This window comes from Ornithodoros turicata, unplaced genomic scaffold, assembly GCF_037126465.1.
Source record: "Ornithodoros turicata isolate Travis unplaced genomic scaffold, ASM3712646v1 Chromosome12, whole genome shotgun sequence".
NCBI lineage: Eukaryota > Metazoa > Arthropoda > Arachnida > Ixodida > Argasidae > Ornithodoros > Ornithodoros turicata.
Genome location: NW_026999301.1, coordinates 3085741 through 3108699, shown reverse-complemented (window position 1 = coordinate 3108699; position 22959 = coordinate 3085741). Strand labels below are relative to the sequence as shown.

General features: G+C 44.1%; 1 protein-coding gene across 1 annotated transcript in view; it reads left to right on the top strand.

Moving 5' to 3' along the window:
* The window catches only part of LOC135371620 (cytochrome P450 2F3-like), a 101110-nt gene extending 83655 nt beyond the window's left edge, over positions 1–17455 (top strand). The window contains exons 8-10 of the mRNA XM_064605609.1: positions 3566–3711; positions 16082–16272; positions 16500–17455. Coding sequence (XP_064461679.1) covers positions 3566–3711; positions 16082–16272; positions 16500–16675 — 513 coding nt within the window. The 3' untranslated portion in view covers positions 16676–17455. The remainder of the gene's footprint in view (positions 1–3565; positions 3712–16081; positions 16273–16499) is intronic.
* Positions 17456–22959: the final 5504 nt, after the last annotated feature.

Below are 22959 nucleotides of genomic sequence, written 5' to 3'. Positions count from 1 at the left end.
GAGAACGAGTGCGGGACTGGAGTGTTAGTGTGCGCCGTGTGCCGACTACATGGGGAGCTGCGCCGATATTAGCCTGGAAAATCTGCCAGAAAACCAGAAGTTTGTGAGGAATTCTCATTAAAGCAGTTCGTGACTTCCCCTACACGTGGAGACTCCACCTTGGACTTGTTTTTCTCGAACCAGCCTGACCACGTGACAGACGTCCAATATTTAGACGAGATTAGCGATCACAGAGCAGTCTCTGTTACACTGAACCTGTACTTCGAACAAAAGAGGGTACTAAAAAAATACATTTTCGATTACAAAAACGCGGATGTTGCTGCAATTCAGTCGTACATGCAGAACTTCATGTCCAGTTTTCTGGCAACCTGGTATAACCGTCCGGTGAACTATAACTGGCTTCAATTTAAGAATGCCGTTTTGTACTGTATGAACACGTATATTCCTCGAATCCAAATTAAAACTCGTGAGCGCAGCCCTTGGTATACTTGCGACCTAAAGCGCTTGTTACGGAGAAAAAAAAGGTTGTATCGCCGAGCACATACTAACAACAGCCCACAGCTTTGGGAAAGTTACTTTGTTATCATGGTTTGTTATCGCGTCGGAATATGAGAAGGCGCTTGTGGATGCCAAACAGAAGTTTTACGGTGATTATCTATCTACGATATTAAAAACAAATCCTAAGAGGTTTTGGAGGGTCATTGGCGGCCAGTTCGGGGCTGCCACGAATAAGAACCTTCTCCGTGTAAATGGCGATGCTATGTCAGATGACGAGTGTTCGAACGCCCTTAATAATTATTTTTCTTCAGTATTTTCTGATGAAGCTGACACTGATCTCTCGGTGCAAGCTTGTGACGTTCCTAACCTAAACGTTCAATATGAATGCAACGAACTTTCTATCACTTGTGAGGGGATCCTTAAAATTATTGAATCTTTGTCTTTATCGTCGTCCCCAGGTTGTGACCTTATTTCTGCGAAGCTTCTGTTGATAACAAAAGAGTACTCATGTAAAGTCCTACAAATAATTTTTCAACAGTGTTTGAACTGCTCCCAGTTGCCTTCCGATTGGAGGCATGCAATAGTTACACCAATTCCTAAAACCGAAAAACCTCACGCTCCTTCTGACTTCAGGCCGATATCCTTAACTTGTATCTGTTGTAAGGTTATGGAGCATATTATTTATTCCCATATTATGAACTTTTTGGATAATAACAACATGCTTTTTAAGAACCAACATGGTTTCCGAAAAAAGTATTCATGTGAGGCGCAACTTTTTGAATTTGTTTCTGACGTCTATGAAAGCATGAATTCTGGTAGGCAAGTCGATGCAGTTTTTATCGACTTTCGGAAAGCCGTCGACAAAGTGCCGCACAAGCGCCTTCTTTGTAAGCTCGAATCATTACGCATTAAAAATAACATAGTAAACTGGATACGTGCTTTCTTGCCTGCGAGAACACAGTGTGTTAGGTGGGGTAGTGCACTGTCTTCTTATTCACAGGTAGTGTCAGGCGTGCCTCAGGGGTCTGTGATCGGTCCCCTTCTCTTCCTTATCTACACAAATGATCTTCACTTATGTGTAGATTGTTCTGTACGCCTTTATGCTGATGATGTTGTTGTGTACAGAGAAATCAGTGGTGTAGAGGACTGCGTTGCTTTACAGAACGACTTGGTCTCCCTTTCTGAATGGTGCAACCAATGGTTAATGGAAATTAATGTCTCTAAGACAAAATGTATGACTTTTTCCAGACGAAATATTAACATACCCAGCGATTATACTCTTAATGACGAAATTCTTGACAAAGTGACCATGTTTAGGTATCTTGGAGTTCTGATTTCCTGTGACCTTTCTTGGAGGGCACATATCGAATACGTTTGTAGTAACTCACTAAGGACACTGGGTTCCTTGCGTCGCACACTTTGTCTCGCTTCACCTGATGTCAAGCTAATCGCGTATTATTCATTGATCCGGCCCAGACTGGAGTACGCGTCTATCATTTGGAACCCGTGGCAAAAATACCTAATTCAAAAACTAGAGTCCGTCCAAACGAAAGCCACTCGTTTTATTTTTAACCTTTATGATAGGGAAACCAGCATGACACAGTTTAAGAGACACAAAGAAATTCCACGTTTAGAAAATAGGCGCAAGGTCCACAGACTAATAACAATGTATAAGCTTTACAACGCATCGTCTTCCTTTGTCACCCCTGCCCCCTTCTTCTCTGACCGCATTCACCACCATTACAGGTTAGCTCTTCCCGTCTGCCGTAGTGAGTATTATAGAAATTCTCCTTTGATATTATCTTTGCGCGACTGGAACTCTTTGCCACCTGATTTTCTATTGCCAATCAATGTAAGTGCTTTTGAAAGGTTGTGCATTGAGTTGTACCTATTTTGAGGTATATAGTGTTTGTATATATTGTCTCCCCCCTTATGTAATGCCTTAGGGCCCTTTAAGGTAGTAAAATGAAATGAAAAAAATGAAATGAAATGAAAACCCCTAGAACACCTTAGACAGGGCTGCCGGTGTTAGGACACGAACCCGCCACCTCCATATCTTCAGCAGGATCTTGGCTACTACAACGAGCTGCCGCTTCCACTCGGCCATGCAGCTCAGTGTCTACACAGCCCGTCTCCTTTTATGTCGTTCATCTTGTGTGGTAACACCAACGCCGCGGAATTATTGTGTAGGGCGTATGGGGTGTGCTGCGGAGCATTCGGCCAATTATAGAGTTCGCAGGTGTGTCGGACATGCTGCTGTAAGAGATGCAGTCGCGGTGAGCAAAAATGATGAACTTAAAAAAGCACTGTGATGACATCCATTTTTTTTCCTTTTTCAGTGCAGAGTGTTCCCCAACGAATAACATGACAAAGAGAGAGAATAAAATGAGTTCCTTGCGAAACCACGATGAACGTAGGTGACCTACAGAGCTGGCGCGAAAGCGCTGTTCGGCACACCTTTGAAAAATGCACCTTGTGAAAACTGCGAATTGCAGTCCGAGAGGACGTCGAGATCGGCACAGCTCAAGCATGTATAACAGGCGCGTGAGCTGCGATATATTTTGCATGTTGACTCCTGGTGGACAGCTTGACAGATGAGGCAGGATTACGAGTCCCGTTAAATGTCACCTCGTTGCTCCTTTAAGCGTCGTGCGGCCGATAACGCCAGGAACCGTCCTGCGACGCGACAAAGGGTGCTGCCATTACATTCGACCAGATGTTCAGAAATGTGCGCCAAAGAGTAGAGTGACTTCAACAAGAAGTGAAACCGCTTGCAAGCAAAACCGGTTTTCTGCACGCGTTCCACGGCGACCTAAGGTCTGGTTTGTCGTTGCGCAGCACGCAAATCATGTACGGTCACAGCGCAAGGGCCGCCCTTCGTTTGCTGAGATGGTGTGCTTTGCAGCTTGCATTTTCGTACACGTTTAGCCCTGCGCCAAAGAGTACCTTTTTGTTGAGTTGTCTCATGCATAATATTGTTTCATTGTTATTCCGTGAAGCATAATTGTGATGTCATATGATATAATGATAGTTATGATTTGATGCTAATGTTGCCAACGCTATGCAGGCGAAGATCCAGAAGGAGATTGAAGAAGTAATTGGGAATGAACGGGCGCCTACTTGGGAAGACAGGAACCACATGCACTTTACTATGGCAGCCATATGGGAAATGTACCGGTACAGGACAATCGCTCCCATGGGGTTCCCCAGATGGTACGTGCGTTCAAATAACACAGAATGACAATACACGCAGAACGTTCAAAGCGCAGGCTAATCTCAACACACTTTTAACATGTCCAGCTGTGGAAGGTCACGGGTGGAAATAAACCACTTTAAATTTGTTGTGCTTTCTTTTTCCATTCCTGTCTCTCGTGTCGTGGATTTTCCTTCCTGACACATTTTTACTAGGGCTGTTCAAGTAATCGAAAATTCGAGTTCGGGTCGTGTTGATGTCATACTGGACTCGATAAATGATGAGTCGTCAACGTTAGAGTACTCGATATCGTTTCGAGCTTGCGTTAGATACACATCAAAATCCATCACATATAGCCTGTCACAACGATTCCACTATGTGGAAACACGCATTCGGCACACCCGTGAGCACTGCCATCATAGATGCCATAATTGTGCCGTCTTGTTTTTACTATTAGGTCCGGCTAATCTCGACTGTGGTACCGACTGAGCAGTGGCTCTGAATGGCAAACTAGCTTCAACTGTCTATAGAGGCCTCGCCGCACGGAAGCGTATCGGACATGGGGGGAGGGCATTTGGTGGTTTCGTTTCTTCGGTGGGATTGTCTTTTTCAGTTCTACTAGTTCATAAAACTCAGAGATGTCTGATGAGAGTGAAGAAAGTGCGTCAGTACACAATCCCAAAATTCGCGGTTGCCCTCCCGCCGGCGCGCTCCGCCACTATGCTCAGCCGCTATGCGGGAAGCGCCCTTACACAATGTGAACTCAATGGGAGTCGGCGTTTATGCCAATTACAGCTAAACAGAATAGAAATTTTAAATGCCATCGTCTAATACAGAAGGACACCATGCAAAGAACAACTGGAGACATGAAAGGCGCTAGCAGTATATAAACCTAGTGCACCCTGGCCAAATGAATTTAAGGCATTGCGCTTATGGGGATTCCGTCAATTTTTGCACAGGGGGCCATGTTTAGACAGACTACGATTTTTCGACAATGACAGTCAACTTCCGGAAACGCCTATTTTTAGTCAGTACGTCGTCCAGGCCACATACCAACCAAGGCACGATGTGTGACTGTTAATCCTGATGCACCCAGGGCCTTTAAAGTTGCTACTCAGACAGGTTTTCCCTACTAGGCGCTAACTAAGTCCCAGTATTATCGTAATACGCATGCGCTGAGACTGTACGGCCGCTCTGAAGCGGTTCGAAAGGCAGACGGTCATTTTTCCGAATCTCCAACAGAATAGACAACTTTGCGTTGAGTGAGTATTTTACAAATAATACTGTTTTGTATTTTATATCGCTTTTATATGAAACTTCATAAAATTGTCCATTTGCAGTGCAGTTTTGCAAATGATTTTGTCAAACGCGATCTCTCAGGGTGCAAGAGGGGAACAAGATACGGGGTTAAACCCCGTTATCTTATTTTCGCATATTACTACTGCAAAATGAGCTTAGGATATCTTTAATATTATTGTTATACCAAATGATATTAAGTCCCGAAGTTGACGAAATTGGCTATTTGGCCATTTCAAGTGCCGTTTTCGAAAAATTTAATCAAACTCGACCCCTCTGTGTGCAAAAGGGAACAAGGTACGAGGTTCAAACCCCATGATCTTACTTTCTGATATACACATTAGAAAATCAGCTTTGCACATCTGATGAAATTGGCCATTTGGCCATTTCGAGTGCCATTTTTTAAGCGATTTTGTAAAACGCGACCTCTCAGGGTGCAAAAGGGGAAAATGGTACGGGGCTCAAACTCCAAAATCTGGATTTCATGTATACATACTGTAAAACCAGCTGAAGACATTTTTGATATTTTTATATGTGCTGACATTAAGCCCCACATTTGATAGGATTTTATTTGTTTTTCTTCCTTTTTTGTGCCTTCGCGAGTGTTGTTTTGGAAGCAGTTTCTTGAAACGCGACCTCTCCATGTACAGGGGAAACAGGTACGCCTTGGCACCACGATTACAGGGGCTTCGCACGTTTTAAAGGGCTCGATCTGCTGCCGAACGTTGCGGTAGCCTCTGCTACAATCCCAGTACAAACCGTTCATATTATCTTTTTGGCACCATCATGATACAGATTATTTGAGTCATTGTAACGGGCCCTGCTCCCGCCTTTTTCCAAATTTTGCGGTGGTTTCCGATGCAGTTACAGGAAGGGGCATAACATAACCCGTCGGGTCTTTATATGTGTGTAAAATGGCTGCCACCATGATTAAAGAGGTTTCTGTCCGTTTTAAAGGGCTCTGCTGCAGCCCTTGATGGATTTTGCGGCCGGGTCCGTTATAATTCCAGTAGAATGGCAATAGCATAAGCCGTTGCGTATACTTATATGAGTTTGGAACTATGATACAAGGGCTATCGACCGTTTTGAAGGGCTGTGTTGCCGCATTTTCCGTTTTTTGCGGTTGCCTCTGTTACAATTCCAGTAAAAGGGCATAGCACAAGCCATTGATGACGTGTCATTGGCACCATGATACAAGGGGAGCTATGCTGCATCCTTTTCTGATATTTGCGGTCGCCTGTGTTATGATCTCGGTAGAATGGCATAGTACAAGTTGTTGATAGTAAGTCTTTGGCAGCATGACACAAGGGGCTTTGTTCGTTTAAGAGGGCTCTGCTGTCACGTTTTCCGAATTTGGCGATCGCCTGTGTTAGAACTCCAGCAGAATAGCATTGCACCAAGCCACTGATAGCTTTCTCTCTTTCGCTCCATGATACAGGGAGTGTTGCCCTTTTTAAAAGGCCTTGGTGCCGCCGTATCAGAATTTTGCGATCCCCTCTTGCGCAATCCCGGTAGAAAGGCATAACATAAGCCGTCATGAATATGCCTTTGGTACCATGATACACCGGGTTTCGTACGTTTTAAAGGACTCTGCAGCTGCCGTTTCCGAATTTTGTGGTCGCTTCTGTTGCAATACCAGTAGAAGAGCATCATAAGTCGTTGATAATATCTGTTTGGAACTATGATTAAAGAGGTTTCGCTCGTTCTAAAGGGCTCTGCGAGGTCTTTTACGGATTTAGCGGTCGCCTCCGTTACAATTGCAGTGGGAAGGGCAATAGCATAAGCCGTTTCGAATATGGCTTTGGCGCCATGATACAAAGGGTTTCGGGCGTTCTAAAGGGCTCTGCAGCCGCCTTTTCCAAATTCTGCGGTCACCACTGTTAAAATCCCAGTATAAGTGCTTAGTGGCTCTTTGTGGTGTATTCCTTGGATGCCCCCGCCATCACCAGGGTTGCAGAAAGGTTACTCTTTTCTCAAAGAAGACGCCGAGTGATGCAATGTTTCAGAAGGAGACTGTGGGTCTTTTCTTGCAGGTAGACGTGTAAGTGAATCATGGACCTCTCTATGTGTGCTGCACTTCGAGAAAAATTGGTTGATTACCAGGAACAGTGAAATTCAAACGCCTTCCTAACGGATATGTATTTTCATCTATGACGTCTTTTCCTCAGACTTTACCACCAGTGCTCGTAGGTGTCTGCTGTTGTGTAAACGATCGGACTGCCGGCGGTTTGCCCTGCAAGCTCACTTTTGTGCCCCGTATCTTGGCAAGTTTTTTTTCCCCCCTTGTCATATCGTCTCGGCTCTCTCATGCTGAATTCAAACGGCAGGTATCAGCTTCTAGTCCGTTGCGCAACTCGTATCAGCACCGAAGAGCAACGACAATTTATTCTTTGTCATTGTTGTTGCGGCTGGCACTATCATCAATGCGCATAGAAGGCAAGATGTCGTATCCGGCGTGATAAGATGTCTTCGTGATTTGGAGTGGAGCGATGGGTATTCGCGTTTTCGACGACCTGTAGGTGGCGCATCTTAACTCCAACATGGCGGACGTATCCAGGTCGTCACTTATAGTTTCGATTTTGAGATTGCTGAACTGCAATGTTGATTCTCGATGCGTTGAAGGCGAACCAGTATTAAACGCTGCTCATATACTTCTGGCAAGCGTAACCGAGTTGTCCAAAGAGAAGGCTATAGCTGTCGCATATTATTTGCGAAGTTCCGGCGTGTTTGATCAACCACACTTCGTGAAGATGAATTTCACGTTTACCGGTTGCGAGGCCGAAATAGCAAGCAGCGAGTGTCCCGTGCTGCAGGAATGTCAGAGACATGCAAGCACACGATGTCTGTGCTGATGCTCACTTACAGATAAGGTCTTCTAAGTGTGTAGCGCGTGTACGAATGTAGTTTAGAATTTATAGGGTAATGTTGCCACATCCGTGTATCACTGATGCGTATGTTTTTGGGAAACTTTAACGAAACGTCGCATTCTTTCTGCATTCTTTCCCAAGTGATTTGACGCGCTGATTCAAATGCACAGTTACAAAACTGACTTAATATACGTTTTCGCGCTATCCCTTGTACTTTATTGCACATAATGGCTACTCAAGTTTGAAAAATATTGTTGTGTTTTGCCTAGACTAGGTTTTGCTTCCTTTCCTGACGTGAGTTGCACAGAAGTGTGCTTCAGAAAAAAAAAAAATAAAGAAAGAAAAGAAAAAGAACGTTCATCAGATATGTAGGCAGCACCGCTCCAAGAGCTCTGCCATACACACATAAGCATTGCTGATGTAACGGGTTTGATTTTGCGTCGCTCAATCCATCTCTTCCGAGGATGCGTCGAAGTAGGCGGTGTTCCATGTGTGGAAAGAAGAAAACGTGGAAAGACAAACTGGCTGTCCCCTCGGCGCGCATAGTCGCGTTGTGGCACAGAACAAAAGTCGTTTGGTTTAGTTTGCTGGTCGTTGTGTGCACTGTTTCCTTCATCCATGATTTCAACAGAAAAATACAGGTGCAGCTCAGCGACCCATGCGAAAAGCAGCAAGTTCTCCGCAAGTGAACGCGGGGTCGTCGGCCGTGTGTACTTGGATCGGCTAGTCCCGAGTTTCACCGCTGTGCGGCGTCGTATGGCTAAAAACGCGAATAAGCATTGGTGGCCAAGCTGTATCAGGAAATCTCATGAATTACAGGGGGTGTTTGGAAAAATTCAGGTGGAGTGTACACCTCCCTGGGGGGTGGGGGTAATGAAATCCCTGGAAAGGACCGCGATTATAGCGAAGTACCTTAGCGTAAACAGCTGAGCGGTATAGTTATTAGGCATTCGCATATACAATCCATTAACGAAAATCTTCACTTGACACACCAACAGAAACAAATGAGGCTTATTTTCCAAATGAGACACTGAAAATTTGAAAGGCGTTTAAACTTCTTCGTACACAGTTCTTCACGAACGATTATCCCAACGTTTTAGAGCACTCAAATTGTTGGTTTACACACTGTATTGTTAATTTTGCTTGCATTTTCAAAGTGAAAAAGAAAAAAAATTAGGGAAAGAGAAATAATTAAGAATTTTCACACAATGACCCTCGCACATAACTACTCCACCTCTATTTCTTTTTTCTTTTTTTTCTCTGCGCCTCTCTGTGCTCCGTATAGTTTTTCGTGCATGATATCCGGAGAGGGTGCTGCTATTTCTGCAAGCCCATAAACTGCAAGCCATGCACATGCGGCCCGCGTGTGTGAGAGCCCTGATTACCCTTATCTAAGCATTGCTTCATCTTAAGCGAGAAGTAAATACTATACTCGAGGAAACACCAAATCTCCAAATCTGCTAAAGAACAACTTTATTTTTGGCGGTGGGGTGTCTAATCGCCACCGGCGATATTCTACGCTGTTCCAGTTTCTACTCCCTTATACAGGCTACACTCAATCCCATGCCGCTCTTCATACCACGGATCCATACAACTGGTTATTGGAAATCCACAATAAACATTGGAGATCAAGTTGAAAGCAATAGGCTGGGATTGAAGAAGCGTGTCGCACCATCAATACGCGTTATTGTTGTTTCGTTTCAAGCTGATCTAAACTCGCTGATTGCTATGCAATTTATTTTTGGAGCACCTTACATTTTCCACGCACAACTATACTACTGAATACAACAGACATCTGTAGACGTCTGTACGCCGCTCATAGCCGCAGTTACTTCGCGGCGTAACACGCAATAAATAAAAAAAAACTTAATGCAACACGATCCGTACGGTGCATCTGATGCACCCTACATTTATAGTTCTAAGGAACGAATGTCACCTCGGTAGAAATACTTTCACCCGCTCGATCGCATCACGGAAATGTTTCCTTTCCAGGAGGGGGGCGGCAGACGTGCATTGTCATTCAGAGATGCGATAACACACCACCGAACGCGTTTCAAAATGACTCCCCAGAAAAAAGCTCATTTTCATGATATTTTGGTTTCGTAATTGATTTTTCTTTCTCACACTTCAGCCAATCAAATGTTCCTACCTGCGGAAGGCAAAATCTGACATGGGACTTTAAGAAACCTGAAGAAGTGCAGCCTACTGCACGAAAGTTTTGTTTTTAATGTGTATATAGTAAACAGTCTTTGTTATTTTTGACGGGACTTTAAGTTAGAAACTGCAACATCTGTTGTAATTGTCTGTTCCTGTGTTATAAATTGCCGTGTGGCCTACCCACATGCGACTGTACCTACATGTATGGGTAAATAGTATTGTAAATACACTAAAATAAAATTCACTCCGTGTTCTCTACTTCGTCACAGCCACGTGTGTCCGTGACCTTCTATATTCCTACCCACTGCTGGGATTTGGGAATATACACGCCTTCGATTCTGAATATATTTAGTTCTGCATCAAAATCTCTGGTCCAACGAAGTCGCGTTTGGTCAAATCATTGCCACTCGCAGCGCCACAGCACTCGCAGATGCCAAATTGTCCATATCTTCCATTTCATTTAGTAATAACTCTGGATATAAATGCGATATCGAAGATGTCATTATTTAATTACGTAGTTTGTATATCCATACTTAATAGGTATGAGTCCGCGCCCCGTACCTGTTTCCCATGCTACAACCTGCCAAGTAGCGTTTGGTCAAATCGTTCATTTTCAAGCAACCAAACAAACAGGACACAAGATCACACACAAGTCGCTGTGTTGTTGTTTCGTGTTTGTTCGCTGGTCGCTTATCGATTTACACCAACCAGCCCAATCTATGTACTTCAGACATTTTGCCGAATCGTCGCCCAAGTGGCACTCACTGGCGCAAAACTGTCAGTTTCCTCTATTTTAGCTCGTAATAACTCTTGATACCAACTTGACAATGACGGTATCATCATAAAATTACGCAGTCTGTGTACCGTCTGCGGACCGTAGCTGTTTTCCTTGCTCCACCCTTAGAACTCGCATTTAGTCAATTTGTCGTCCAGAAGGCTATCACAGGCGCCAACCTGCCAATTTCATCCGGCAATCTCCCGATATCTAGAAAGTCTCTGGAAAGAATAAGACGCGATGTACAACTATGGAAACGATCGTTCCTACAATTATACATCACGTCTTATTCTTTATCTTATGTGAAAGCTCTGGGGCGTGTTATCAGTGTTGTTATCAGGTCGGGGCGCGAAAAGGGAATTGTTCGCCTCAGATATGTCCCCCTCTCCCTGCCCAAATCTCTTCCTCTTACTTACATACGCACCGCCCTGTAAACTTAGCTTCCTCGCGTAGTCCTCCGCTATCAGGTCAAGCCGGGTTTCAGAGGAAGTGTCCCGGAATGCAACCGAAGAAGGCTAGAAGCCTTGTGTTGGGCTTCTTCGCGGAAATTTCCTATACAAACGCAACGTGTCCACCAGCAATTCGAAGACGACGACCGGTTCAACGACGAGCCTTGTGCGGCATTTGAATGTCGACCCAGTAGCAATAGCAGAATATAGGAAGAAAATTGGGGACAGCGTCCTCACAGTCCTCTTCGGGGAAGAGTATGATCACAAGATGATAATGTCTTTCCTTACAACGTCCATAAAGCGACGTTTCGTGGCGGCACTACTCGGTTCCTAAAGTAGATTTGGACGAGTGGTCACCCTTATTTGGTACTACAAACGCTAAAGAATTACAGAATGAGTTTCGTTTTTCAGTCTTACCTCTTCTTTGTGGGAGAGATTTATGCATCTGGCTCTGCGCCAGGGAGGCAGTGTGGGGATTTTATCTTCGTCGCGGCGTCGCATTTCCGCGGCGGAACTTTTTCGTAAATGCGCAATGCAAGCATTTGAATCATATTTTGATGCGATTTCGTTTATTACAACGCAAATAACGACTGCGAAGGCGTTACACAGTACGATTTTTGTCCTGAATGTGTGGAGATATCCAACTTGCACTACTGCTGTTCTCCCTGTCTCAAAAGTAACCGAAAGGATTAGAAGAGTGCCGAATTAGCAATATGTGGTACGTCAGTTAAGTGGAGCATGAAACTAATGTTTTCTGCAGACATTACGATGTTCATTTCTGTTAATCTTCAATGAACTCTGCCACTCAGTTAGTGAACAACGTGGCTGTTGACGTCATTTTCCACAACTCATTAACTTCTTGATCCAGAGCGTTGATATTCGTACATCTTATTTGTGAGAAGGTTCGCCACATTTTGTGTCTTTTAGAACTTGTAGACTGATATTTTTGTTCAAAATACAGACATATATTCATGAGGTTTCCGCTGTTTGCGCCAGCTGTTTTGTGTGCTAAAATACATGGAAAGCTTTTTTATGAAACTTACATCATTCGAGAGGGCATTCATTTGGCTAATTTTCCTATGTAGTTACATATTTCGAAATGAAAATGTATTTGTCAAACCACACAAAAATGATCATATATGCAGCAGAAACGAAAGTGTTAAACCACACCTTGTAGGAAGACAGTTTCCCTACCCAATAACTTGTAAATCTCTGTTCCACCAACGTCGATTTCCGAGAAAAAAAAATGTTGGGACATGCGTAAACGTGCACTAGAAACTTGTTTCCTTTTTTCTTTTTTTTTTCTCCAACGCTGTGTAGAAGGGCCGCAGGGCGGGATCGAATGTTGGCTCCATGCGAAAAACCAGGGCGCTCTTTTGCGCTTGCCGAGGGAATACTGCTGTACATGAATAAAAAAAAATGAATGGAGTCGTTTTGAGCAAGAATAGTGTCATCTCTGGCAGCTTCCATACGTCAAGCGGTCAGCGCATTAAAATATACTGGACAAGCAAAGTCAGCGCACATTGTGTCAAGTTTGGAATTTTTTCCTTAAAGCTACTGTAAAGCAGCAGAAACTGAATTTTATTTAGCGTGGCTATTCGATAGTCCAAGCCATCAGTACAAAAACGGCGCAAATTTCATTCCAGTCGGTGGTGCAGTTAATTAGAAAATTAAAATTAAAGATTACGGGTAACACTGTATTAGTATTCGGAAGGGATCCGTACTCTCAGCCGCCTACCACGTGGAGGCGTACCACGGCAACCACGTGGCATGCGTATAACACTGGGCCCGACAGCCGAACAGCGCTGTGTTCATTTCTGATTTTATTTCGCAAAAAACACACTAAACAGGGGTCTCTGCACCCCTATGGAAATATGATACGAAATTATATAGCCACCAAAAGAACAACACACGACAAAATAGTGCTGCATGCATAATACATATTCGACAGTGTTGCCCGTTGCACAGGGGGTTGGTCGAGACCAGGCGTCGCGCCGCTGCACTAAGCCGGATTTTTCATGTTAAATTAAAAATACTTAGAGAGCGTTGTCGGTCGTATGGTTCCGCATATGGGATTTACAAGCAACGAAGTCTCAAGCCGCGTCGCCAGCATATCCTGTTGGTCTACTGCTTTACAGTGCCTTTAACAACGTTTGGCTAAAATAAGCCGATTGTATTTTTCTCCGATATACAATGCATTGCACAATACATTGCGGAGAAAAATATTTTAGGTAATGTGACAATTTTTGTCCTAAAAATTGCAAAGTTGGGGAAAAAAAGTTGGCAAAAAGAAAAAAAAAAAGAAAGCAAATAAGCATTCGTGTTACGGACGAGTTACGAATCCGAATTTACTACCGGTGTACTTACCATTTTCCCAGCTACCAATACTGAAAGTATGTCCAAGACGTTTACTGTTTATCGTGCGTGGCGAATTTTTTAGTTGCCATAGTACGAGAAAATATGGAATAGCGCGGAGCATTGCTTTCGCAACATGCAGCGGCGTCACAGTTGGTCTTTTCGAGTGTCTTTTGAAACTGTCGGAAGAATAGCATCATCAAAGACAAACTTTAACCTGCATCAACCAAGTGAGTTGCAGAGTGGAGGAACTCAGTCACGGCATACTGCGGACGTTATACAATACTTACGACCTTATTGCGTCTTTCTTGTCCTACAACCGTGGGTCGTTTGAGTAGTACTCACATTTGGTTTCAGATCTCCTTTTGTGGCCTCTAATTCCCCAGATTTGCGAACCATTCATTCCGTAGTTCCAAAAAACTCAATGATTTGCTGTTTTCACCGCAAGGCAGGCGCCAGTGTAATTAGTGCATAGTTCCCTTAGAAGTCAGCCCAGGATGCGCATTTCCCCATTCCCGCTCATCATCATGGGCACTCTCTGATGTGGAAGATGCTTAAGCTACTGGTTGCACGGCCATGCCAACAACCATGGCCATGGTCAAACACGGTCGCCAGGGACGAGACCCAGTGATGGTACGCTTGGAGATAAGTTCACGGAAACCACATTCGTGCCCTTCACTTTCTTGTTATGAACAGAAAATTAATTAACACAGTTCCTCGAAGCCAAGACGTGAGGGTATTTGCGCACATATAGTTGACACTGGTACCCACAAATTCTGGGGGTATCTTTCGGGTCTCGCCGACATCTTGATGGTATAAGGAGTTGCTCCTCAAGTTGCAGTTCAAACGTGCAAATGCAGGGAGCCACACAGCCACACAAAAATAGGCTGACATCTTGCGTGTAACATCACTGCACCATTACTATATTTTTTACGTTGTTCATTACGGTGTACTTAGCACGAGGACACAGATGCCCCTCGCAAGCATCTCTTCTGACGCCGCTGCATGTCGCGAAAGCATTGCTGCGCGCCATTTCATGTTCCTTGTATAATGGCAAATTTAAAAATTCGTCACGCGCGATAAATAAAAACGCCCTGGAGATACTTCCAGTGTTGGTAGCAGGGATATTGATGCTTACATCGGTGGTAAATTAGATCCGTAACTCGTCCACCAATGTCCTTTCTTAGATGGGTAGAAATCCAGCGAACCGGTTGATATGTAGGAAGGGAGAGCGGCTCCTGTCCTGGAGGGAACTCCCTTCCTAATGCCTTTTCTTGCACGCCAATTTGCCTACATTTGCTCAAAAGGCTCATTTGCTCAAAAACTTCTCAATTTTTTAGGAAATAAACCATTTCTCATATGATCTAAAATATTTTTTGAATGTATGCGTACTTTACTATCGAATAAAAGTATAATCGGCTGGTTTTAGCCAACCGTTGTTAACGAAAAAAAAAAATCCGAACTTGGCACGATGTGTGCTGACTTTGCTTGTCCAGTACGCTTTAATACGCTGATCGCTGGAGGTACGGAAGCTGACAGATCTAAAGCTATCCGTCCTCAAAAGGACCTAATAGGATTTTTTATCTATTTATAGCCGTATGCCCTGTACAAGCGCCAAAGTGCGCGTGGTTTTTGGCACGGGGCTGACATTCGATCCCGCCCTATGGTCGTTCTATGGGAATATTTTTTCTGGTGGACGTTTACGCATGTCCCAACATCATATAGTTTTTTCTTGTAAATAGACGTTGATGGAGCAACGTCGCTGGGACGTTTGAGCTGGAATGCCTTTCGACGACCGGTGGCCGAGCTGGCTTCTAGAAGTCGCGGTTGGTCTGGGATCACGTCAAGAAATGTCACTTCTGGGTTAGCACCGGGCGTTCTCGTACAGCCAAAAACGTACCACCGTGTTCCACAGGATATGGTTGTGTCACAACTCACTCTCATCAGTGGAAGTCAGCGTGTTTATCCCCGGCATTTCGCTTAGTATATTGGAGTGCGGACACGAAACAAACGAGCTCGAAGTCAGTGGCCTGCTCTGTGCTCCGATTCATTTGCCTGGGCAACGTCATTGGTATGTCACTATCTCTGGGGTTTCCATAGCTGCAGAGGCAGTGCGACTCTGAAGAGAAGAAATTTGGCAAAGTAGACTGTGAAGCAGCGCCAAACATTACTGCGTCGGTCTGATATGTATGCATGTTTCTGAATGTAATTCCCTTGAAAAATATTTTGTCCAGGGAGCCATTTTGAAGCTTCGTTGATGTGAGCAATATATAGGGTATTAAGAAGTTCATGGTTTGTGAAGATCTCACTTGCCATATTACGGTTTACTACATGTGAACTTCATCAAAAGTTTAGAACCATTAACCAAGTCAACCGTTTTGGCGTAAACCTCTCGTGAACTATTACTGGCTACACTTTGTCATCCAATTACAACAGCAACTGAGGAAAGCGTAGCTTTTGACATAATTTGGTGTTACCGTGTCTTTTTCAGCGTTTCGAAAGATACGTTCGTGCATGACTACTTTTTACCTGCTGGTGCCGTGGTAATGCCTAACCTTTGGGCAGTTCACATGAACAAGGAGGTGTGGGTGAACCCGGAAGACTTCATCCCCGAGAGGTTCCTTCGGAACAACTGCACTGAGCTCGCGGACAGGCCAGAACAACTCATTTCTTTCTCGTTAGGTAAGTAACTGCCACCAAAACCCACATCGCGTTGAACAACGCTGAACACGAGGCAGCTAATTTGTTGGCAAAACTATGTTGTATCAGCTAAATACGATTAAACACAGTATATAAAAAGCATGTGTGAGTTAACCAATTTTGACCATATAATAGAAAATAGTCATGCACATACGACAAGAGTCTGAGGCACCTGTGTGTATCTGAAGTAGCACAAAACTGAATTGCAGGGAAACGCATGTGCCCCGGGGAAACCTTGGCTACGATGGAAATCTTCCTGTACCTGACGAGTATTCTGCAGAAGTTTACTGTGCTTCCAGAACAAGGAAAGACAATCGACATGACAGAGCAGTCTCATACCGTCACCGCTCCATTGCCTCAGAACCTCCGGTTTGTTGCGAGATAAGCAGTACCGGCTGCTCAAAGTATAAGAGCTACATTGTGCCTGCTTGAATAACTTCCGCAAGAGGTCAGTTGACGCGGCATTCTTGTGGTCTGTCTGAGAGCAGCAAGTTTCAAGAACAATAACGAAACGTGGAACTTGTTTTTCTGGTGCTCTAGTATATGTTCTAATTGTGAGGTCATTCGCAGGAGCTTTATATGCGTGGCTTAACTTGCGTCACTTGCTTCTAGCTTTCTTCAGTGCTGGCTACCATTTACACGCTCGCTGTCGTGGTCTTGAGCCGCCGTCTATGTTCACACTGTTTTTCATGGGACATGACCTGGTATACGACCCCTTTATCTCCATTTTTATTTCGATGAAGGGGTCGAGGGATCGAGAATTTGCTTCGTTTGATCTATTCAAAATAATTATGTGAATACAAAGGTGGGAATTCACAAGGAACACAAGTGGAAGGAACCATATTATCCGACTCGAATAACCCAATGCGTTTCAGTGGGAGCGGCGGCAGAGTATACGTTCTGTATTTTGATGCCTTACTTTTGTATTACATACATTTTGGGAATTGTTGAATTCATAGTATTGCATGTTCCTCGGTAGCAAAATAAGTTGTGAAGTGTCTGAATATTTTATATATATTGATATCTTTCTGTAGTTCCTATGTTTTTCAATATTCCTTTTATATCTACACATTTTTATATACAAGGTGTTACCCTATAGAAGTCTACCCGTGCCGGCATGCCGTGCTCGCCAATTGCTCAATGCAGGTGGGACGATGTGTTGCCTACGTATAAAACTCATAAGAACATTCCATCATGGTAAATATCGAAGTGATTGAGCACCGTAACGCAAAGTTATAGCGCAAAACGTGAAGTTCCCATAGTCAAAACAGCCAAGATGGCGGTGTTGTGAATCGCAGTTGTGACACAGTTCCCCAGACGGCAACGTATCGCTCTGGCAATCCATCCATCCGTCCATCCAGGCAGAGACGTCCCCGCGTTATGTTACATCCCTTTTGGGTGTCGTCTGCTGAGTACGTCGGCATTTTTGTTCCTCAAGTTGCTTACTTCTGAGGAAAATACGACAGTTACATGAAAGCGAAATGAAAACTGCAGTTCCATCCGGCTGGCAGAGTATGCGACACGTCGTCGTCTGGCGAGCAGCATGTCAACTGCTCTTCTCAACGCCGCCATCTTGAATGTTTTGACTACGGGAATTGCACGTTTTCAGTTATAACTTCGCGCTGCGGCGCTCAATCACTTCGAAATTTACCAAGATTAAATGCCCTTTTCAGCTTTATATGAAGAGCGCACAATGTGTCACCTGCATTAACTAATTGGCGAGTACGGCATGGCGGCACGGGTAGACTTTTATAGGGTAACACCCTGTATTTCTATATCTACACAACATCGAAAGTTTTCTGCCCACGTGTTTACGGGTCATATATACTGGCTTCACGACAAAGTGCAATCTGTTATTCGCTATAAGTTAGGAACACATAATAAGGTTCTTGTGCTTGAATTTGTTACTTCAATCTACTTTTATCTCTTCTTATCCTCCACTCATGCAAGCTTGCATGGCTACAACTCATTACCATTTCATGTTCCACTCGACAACGGCTTTCGACGCGCCATCCAGTGTCAAGGTTGCGCAACCCCGGCCGGCCGCTGTGAGGCAGTAAAAGGTCAAAACAGCTGAGCGTACGACTCGCCGTACGCTCTAGGAGGAGGAGAGTTTATTTCACTTCCTTAGGGGGCGTAGCTGCATTGCTACAAAAATAGGGCAGTTAGGGACTGATTGCATAGGACTAATTTATTGAGAATGTTAGGAATTTGGCGATTAATCGCAAGGGACGATTTGCAAGTCGGGGGGGGGGGGAGAGGTACTTAAAAGGGACCCTTTGCAGTGTTGGGAACTATTTCAGAAGGATCACTTACAGTAGAAGCGGTCTAAGCCTATTGTTTGCTGAAACACTGAATGAGTATGAAATAAGGGACGGTTTCTGGGACCCAGTGTGTGCGGTTTTTATGCAACTGTGGGTGCAGTGTGGGGTTTTACATTATGCGACTGAATGAGTGTCATAGTTCCACGGATTCATGACTGGTTCTAATTAATATCACGACACCACTTGGATGAAACCTTGGAATGCAAACTGAACATTAACGATATCTGTAAAGTGAAACCTGAGACAAGGAGCACATACATATTCTCGTTACACAGCGCACCCTTGACCAGCGACGTTGTCGGTTCCCCCTATCTTCTACCCCAAGGGACGCTCAAAGAGCTTGGTGGAGTACTTCTACTGCAAGCCCCATGTGAGCCCCAGAACTGTGCCTTTGGCGTCAATGATGTCCACAGTTTGGACACTGATACTGTTAACACAGACCAAAAGCATTTGGCGTCAAAGAATTCAGTCCCTCTGTGGAAAATTTGTTGATGGTTGAAGGTATTGTCTTGGAAAATAAAGATTGTCTTCGTCCCCGTGATATTATGCTTTGGGTGTAGAAATTGACATAACGAAATTGACACGGAAGTGAAGTACCATATATTCGTATCATCACCAGCTCTCCCAGAAAAAAGGGGAGTATGGGAAACTCCCTTGAGGGTGTTCACGCTCGTTACACATATGACTCCCTTCAAGGTATTTAGGCTACTTCCCTTTTAAGGCTGTTGGCTCCCTTGATAAAGGTGTTCCCTTGGCTCCCTTTCCTGATGGCGTTCCCCTGATACGCTTCCTGCAGGTGTTCCCTTGACTGCCCTACGCAGCGCTTTGCAAAGGTTGCAAAGTACGCTATGGACTCTTTTTTCCACTCTGTCATTGAGGGATACTACTTCATTTATCTTATTTGTTTGTTTTTGTGCAGGTACTGATTTGCGTTGCGCAGCGTTATCAAAACAATACTACCCTCAAAACAAGAACAGGTACAGTACTTCTCCGCCTTCCTCAAATTCAGATAGTCCGATACTAAACTACCCAAGTGGAACATCGAACGTCCCTCAGAAGTCGACATTGGGATTGCAGTACGATACGATCCCAAATTTTACAACCCTTTCCTAGAGTAGCGAGGAGGGAAACACTTTCGTAACGGTGACGGACATACGCCTCATGAACTTAGCATGGCACTTGCGGCACTTCGGCACTTTGCGTTACCGAACAGATATCCCTCTCTATCGGGCATTGCGTTTCTTACTTGACCTGCCGCCTCCCTTGTCATTAGAGCGTACTCACACCAGGGTGTCGAACCGAACCCGAGCCTGAACCGAAAACCATACCCGAACTGTAATTTTTGCAAGAACTGAACCCGAACCAACGTTTTCATTACACTCTTGAACCGGAACCGGAGTAGAACGAAAAAAACGGTAACCGGTTCGCAACAAAACCGTTCGGGCATAACGGAAATCAGCATAAGAATCCAAGTCCCTCTCAATCCACGAACGAGGACACTTTGGTATCACTGTTGTGGATTTCACGAATTTTCCCTAGCTGTTAAACGAGGACGTATACTAAGTAAGCTTTCAGCGTCCTTTTTAACACGTTGAAGCGGACTTGTCCTTGTGAGCGTAGCGGCTAGAGCCACACGCACGCGCTCCGGCGTCTGCTATTCAGGGACGAGGCGCCACGCGGACGAATGAAGGAGGCATGCGGTAGTGCAGCTCTATAGGACGAATATGTGATTGAACAGGCGCCCAACATTACAACAACGTTACACATGAGCAGTAAAAATTTAACAAGTCACAAACATGAGAAACAGCGTATGCAGAACGGTGCCTGTTTGATTGGTCGTGGTTTGAAAAGTAAATGTTCGCCTTCCCATGCAGCACATGGTGGGATAGTAGACGTCTAAACATGTCTAGGACGAAACTTTGTGGCTGAGGCTACGTATAGATGTCTTATAGACGTCTAACAGCCTATACTTTATTTAGACCTCTGCAGAAAGCCGTCTACTAGACATCGCTCAGACATTGCACAGTAGACATCAAATATTTGACGTACAATAGATGTATGATTTCTGAACGTACAGTAGACGTCTAGCTTTTGATGTCTAATAGCTGGCTAATTGTAGACTATATTGAAAAACACCTGTATACGGCCACACGGATTATGTTTTGAACTTCCGTGCATTGATCTATAGGGCCAACATGGTGCTATGCGTAGTGTATCATACAGGCGATGTAGGACCTACCTGAAGCAATACAGAATTCGATAGACATCAGGTACCTCAAGTGAAATATGTTTAATATCATATCACGCTACAGAGCACATCCAAAGTCATAAGGTGGTTTTTCACATCCTGCATAAATACCCTAGGGACAATCTAGGCTCATATGAGATGAACCGATGGGGTGTATATGTCCGTCATTGAAATGTACTACGAAGGAATAACAAACGGTAAAATTATTTGACAAATTTGTCGCAACGATGAATCTCCAGTGCTGTGATATATCTGGTCACCAAAAGCTTTGCTTTCGAAGATCTACGCTGCACAGAAATATACACTTCATGTGCTGAAATTCACGTAATCCTATAAAATGTGCCGTGATTTTTAAGGTATGTACATGGCTGTATGGTTCCTATTGGTACTCTCTGAGCTTAGTGCTAGTATAATGGAATGAAAACACTGTAGTCCTTGCAAAGTTTATTGCAATCTACAATAGCATTGCATACAGTAGTACGCGCACACAATCAATGAAGCTTCTAGCCTTCTGCTGTAGAAAATTAACATTTCTGCGAATTGAGATTGATACGTGAATTCTCAGGGTTTCATGGGCAACAGAAAACAAGGAAAAAAAAAACATTCTCTCATGACTGCTTTCTGGCTTGTCCATCTTTTCCATGCTTTCGTGTCCATCATCAGTGCACAATACTGATGACGTTCACTTGCATGCAGGGATCGGAACCGTTATCTTTTTCGATTCAGTTGGGGTTCAGGGTCAGGATCATTGGTTTGGTTTGGGTTCAGCTCCGCAGCAGAGCAAAATATCGGTTCGAACCGGTTCGGGAAAGTGAATTTTAAGCAAATTGCCAATGGCTAAAACCAAACAAATCCTTACGATCACCGTTGTTGTTGCCGACACAGCAATAGTTCACAGGAACGCTGCGTATGGCAGGTCTATGTGCTATGATGCTGCATGTGGCATATGCTGACAGCGCTATGGTACCATACTGACTTCCTATGTTCACTTATCGTATATACCCCGTTACATCCTGCTCAGGGACTGGCCAGGGACTTGCCATAGTACCAGCTAACTGTGATAGCCAATTACAACTGCAAGGAAGTTTTCGTCTGATCTTTGGACAAAGTAGAAGTGTCGCACATGTTCAAGGTATTGAGGAAGAAGATTGCAGTTGGAGTTGGACGGACTAAAAATAATGCGGAAGAAGACTAATATACTCGCTCGTAAATCACCTGTCGCCTTATATGTGGTGGACTATATCCGGTGCAACCCCGTCAGAATTAATTACTGCTATTATTTACCACACCGTCACATGTGTAGTTCAAGCTCCGTGTAATACGCTACATTGCGACTTATGTTCTTGCCTCACCAGCGTTAGGTCTAACCTTCTGCCTGCAGTAGTTCTCTTGTTTGATGACAATATACATTCCTTTGCATCTGAACGCGCGGCCTATAAAACAGTCGTCGGGGCAGTATCACTTGCAGTGCTGTTCCTAGGAAGATTTGTTCATAAAATGTAGTGTTTGGAATATTGCCCGCTACGATGCCAATACATAGATCTCATAGATAACAAAGTCAACAAAACAATATACATTTGAAGCGTTGTTATCTGCTATGTAAGATGGGCACACGAATTCTGTGGCTCGTCTAATCAGTCAACAATACAACAAGATAGAGTCGGTGTAAAAGGGGCTACCTTCATAGTAGCCCTTTTACTTGATGACAATACATACTCTTGTCTTGTCGTGAGTCCAGTCCCTGCCAGAATGGCCGTTAGTTTTAGAGCAGAAAATGAAAACTTGGGGTGCTGGATGACAAAAATCGCACATAAGGAAGACTATAACTGCCAAAAGGACAACCCCAAAAATCTGAATGAACGCAATAGCTGCGAGGAGTAAATACCTCGCACAGTTGCAGTTTGTTTTGTTCAGTTTCAGTTTCGAATTTGTTTGGCAACACGGCTCAATCCGCTGTGTAAATCTTAGTTCCGATCTCTCACAAGGCGCATTAAGTCGGAATCGTTTCGCGAACCGGTAACCGCTTAAATTTATTCCAGTTCAGTTTCGGCGCCGATCTCTGCTTGCATGATAGGAGTGTAAAAAGACAACGAAGAT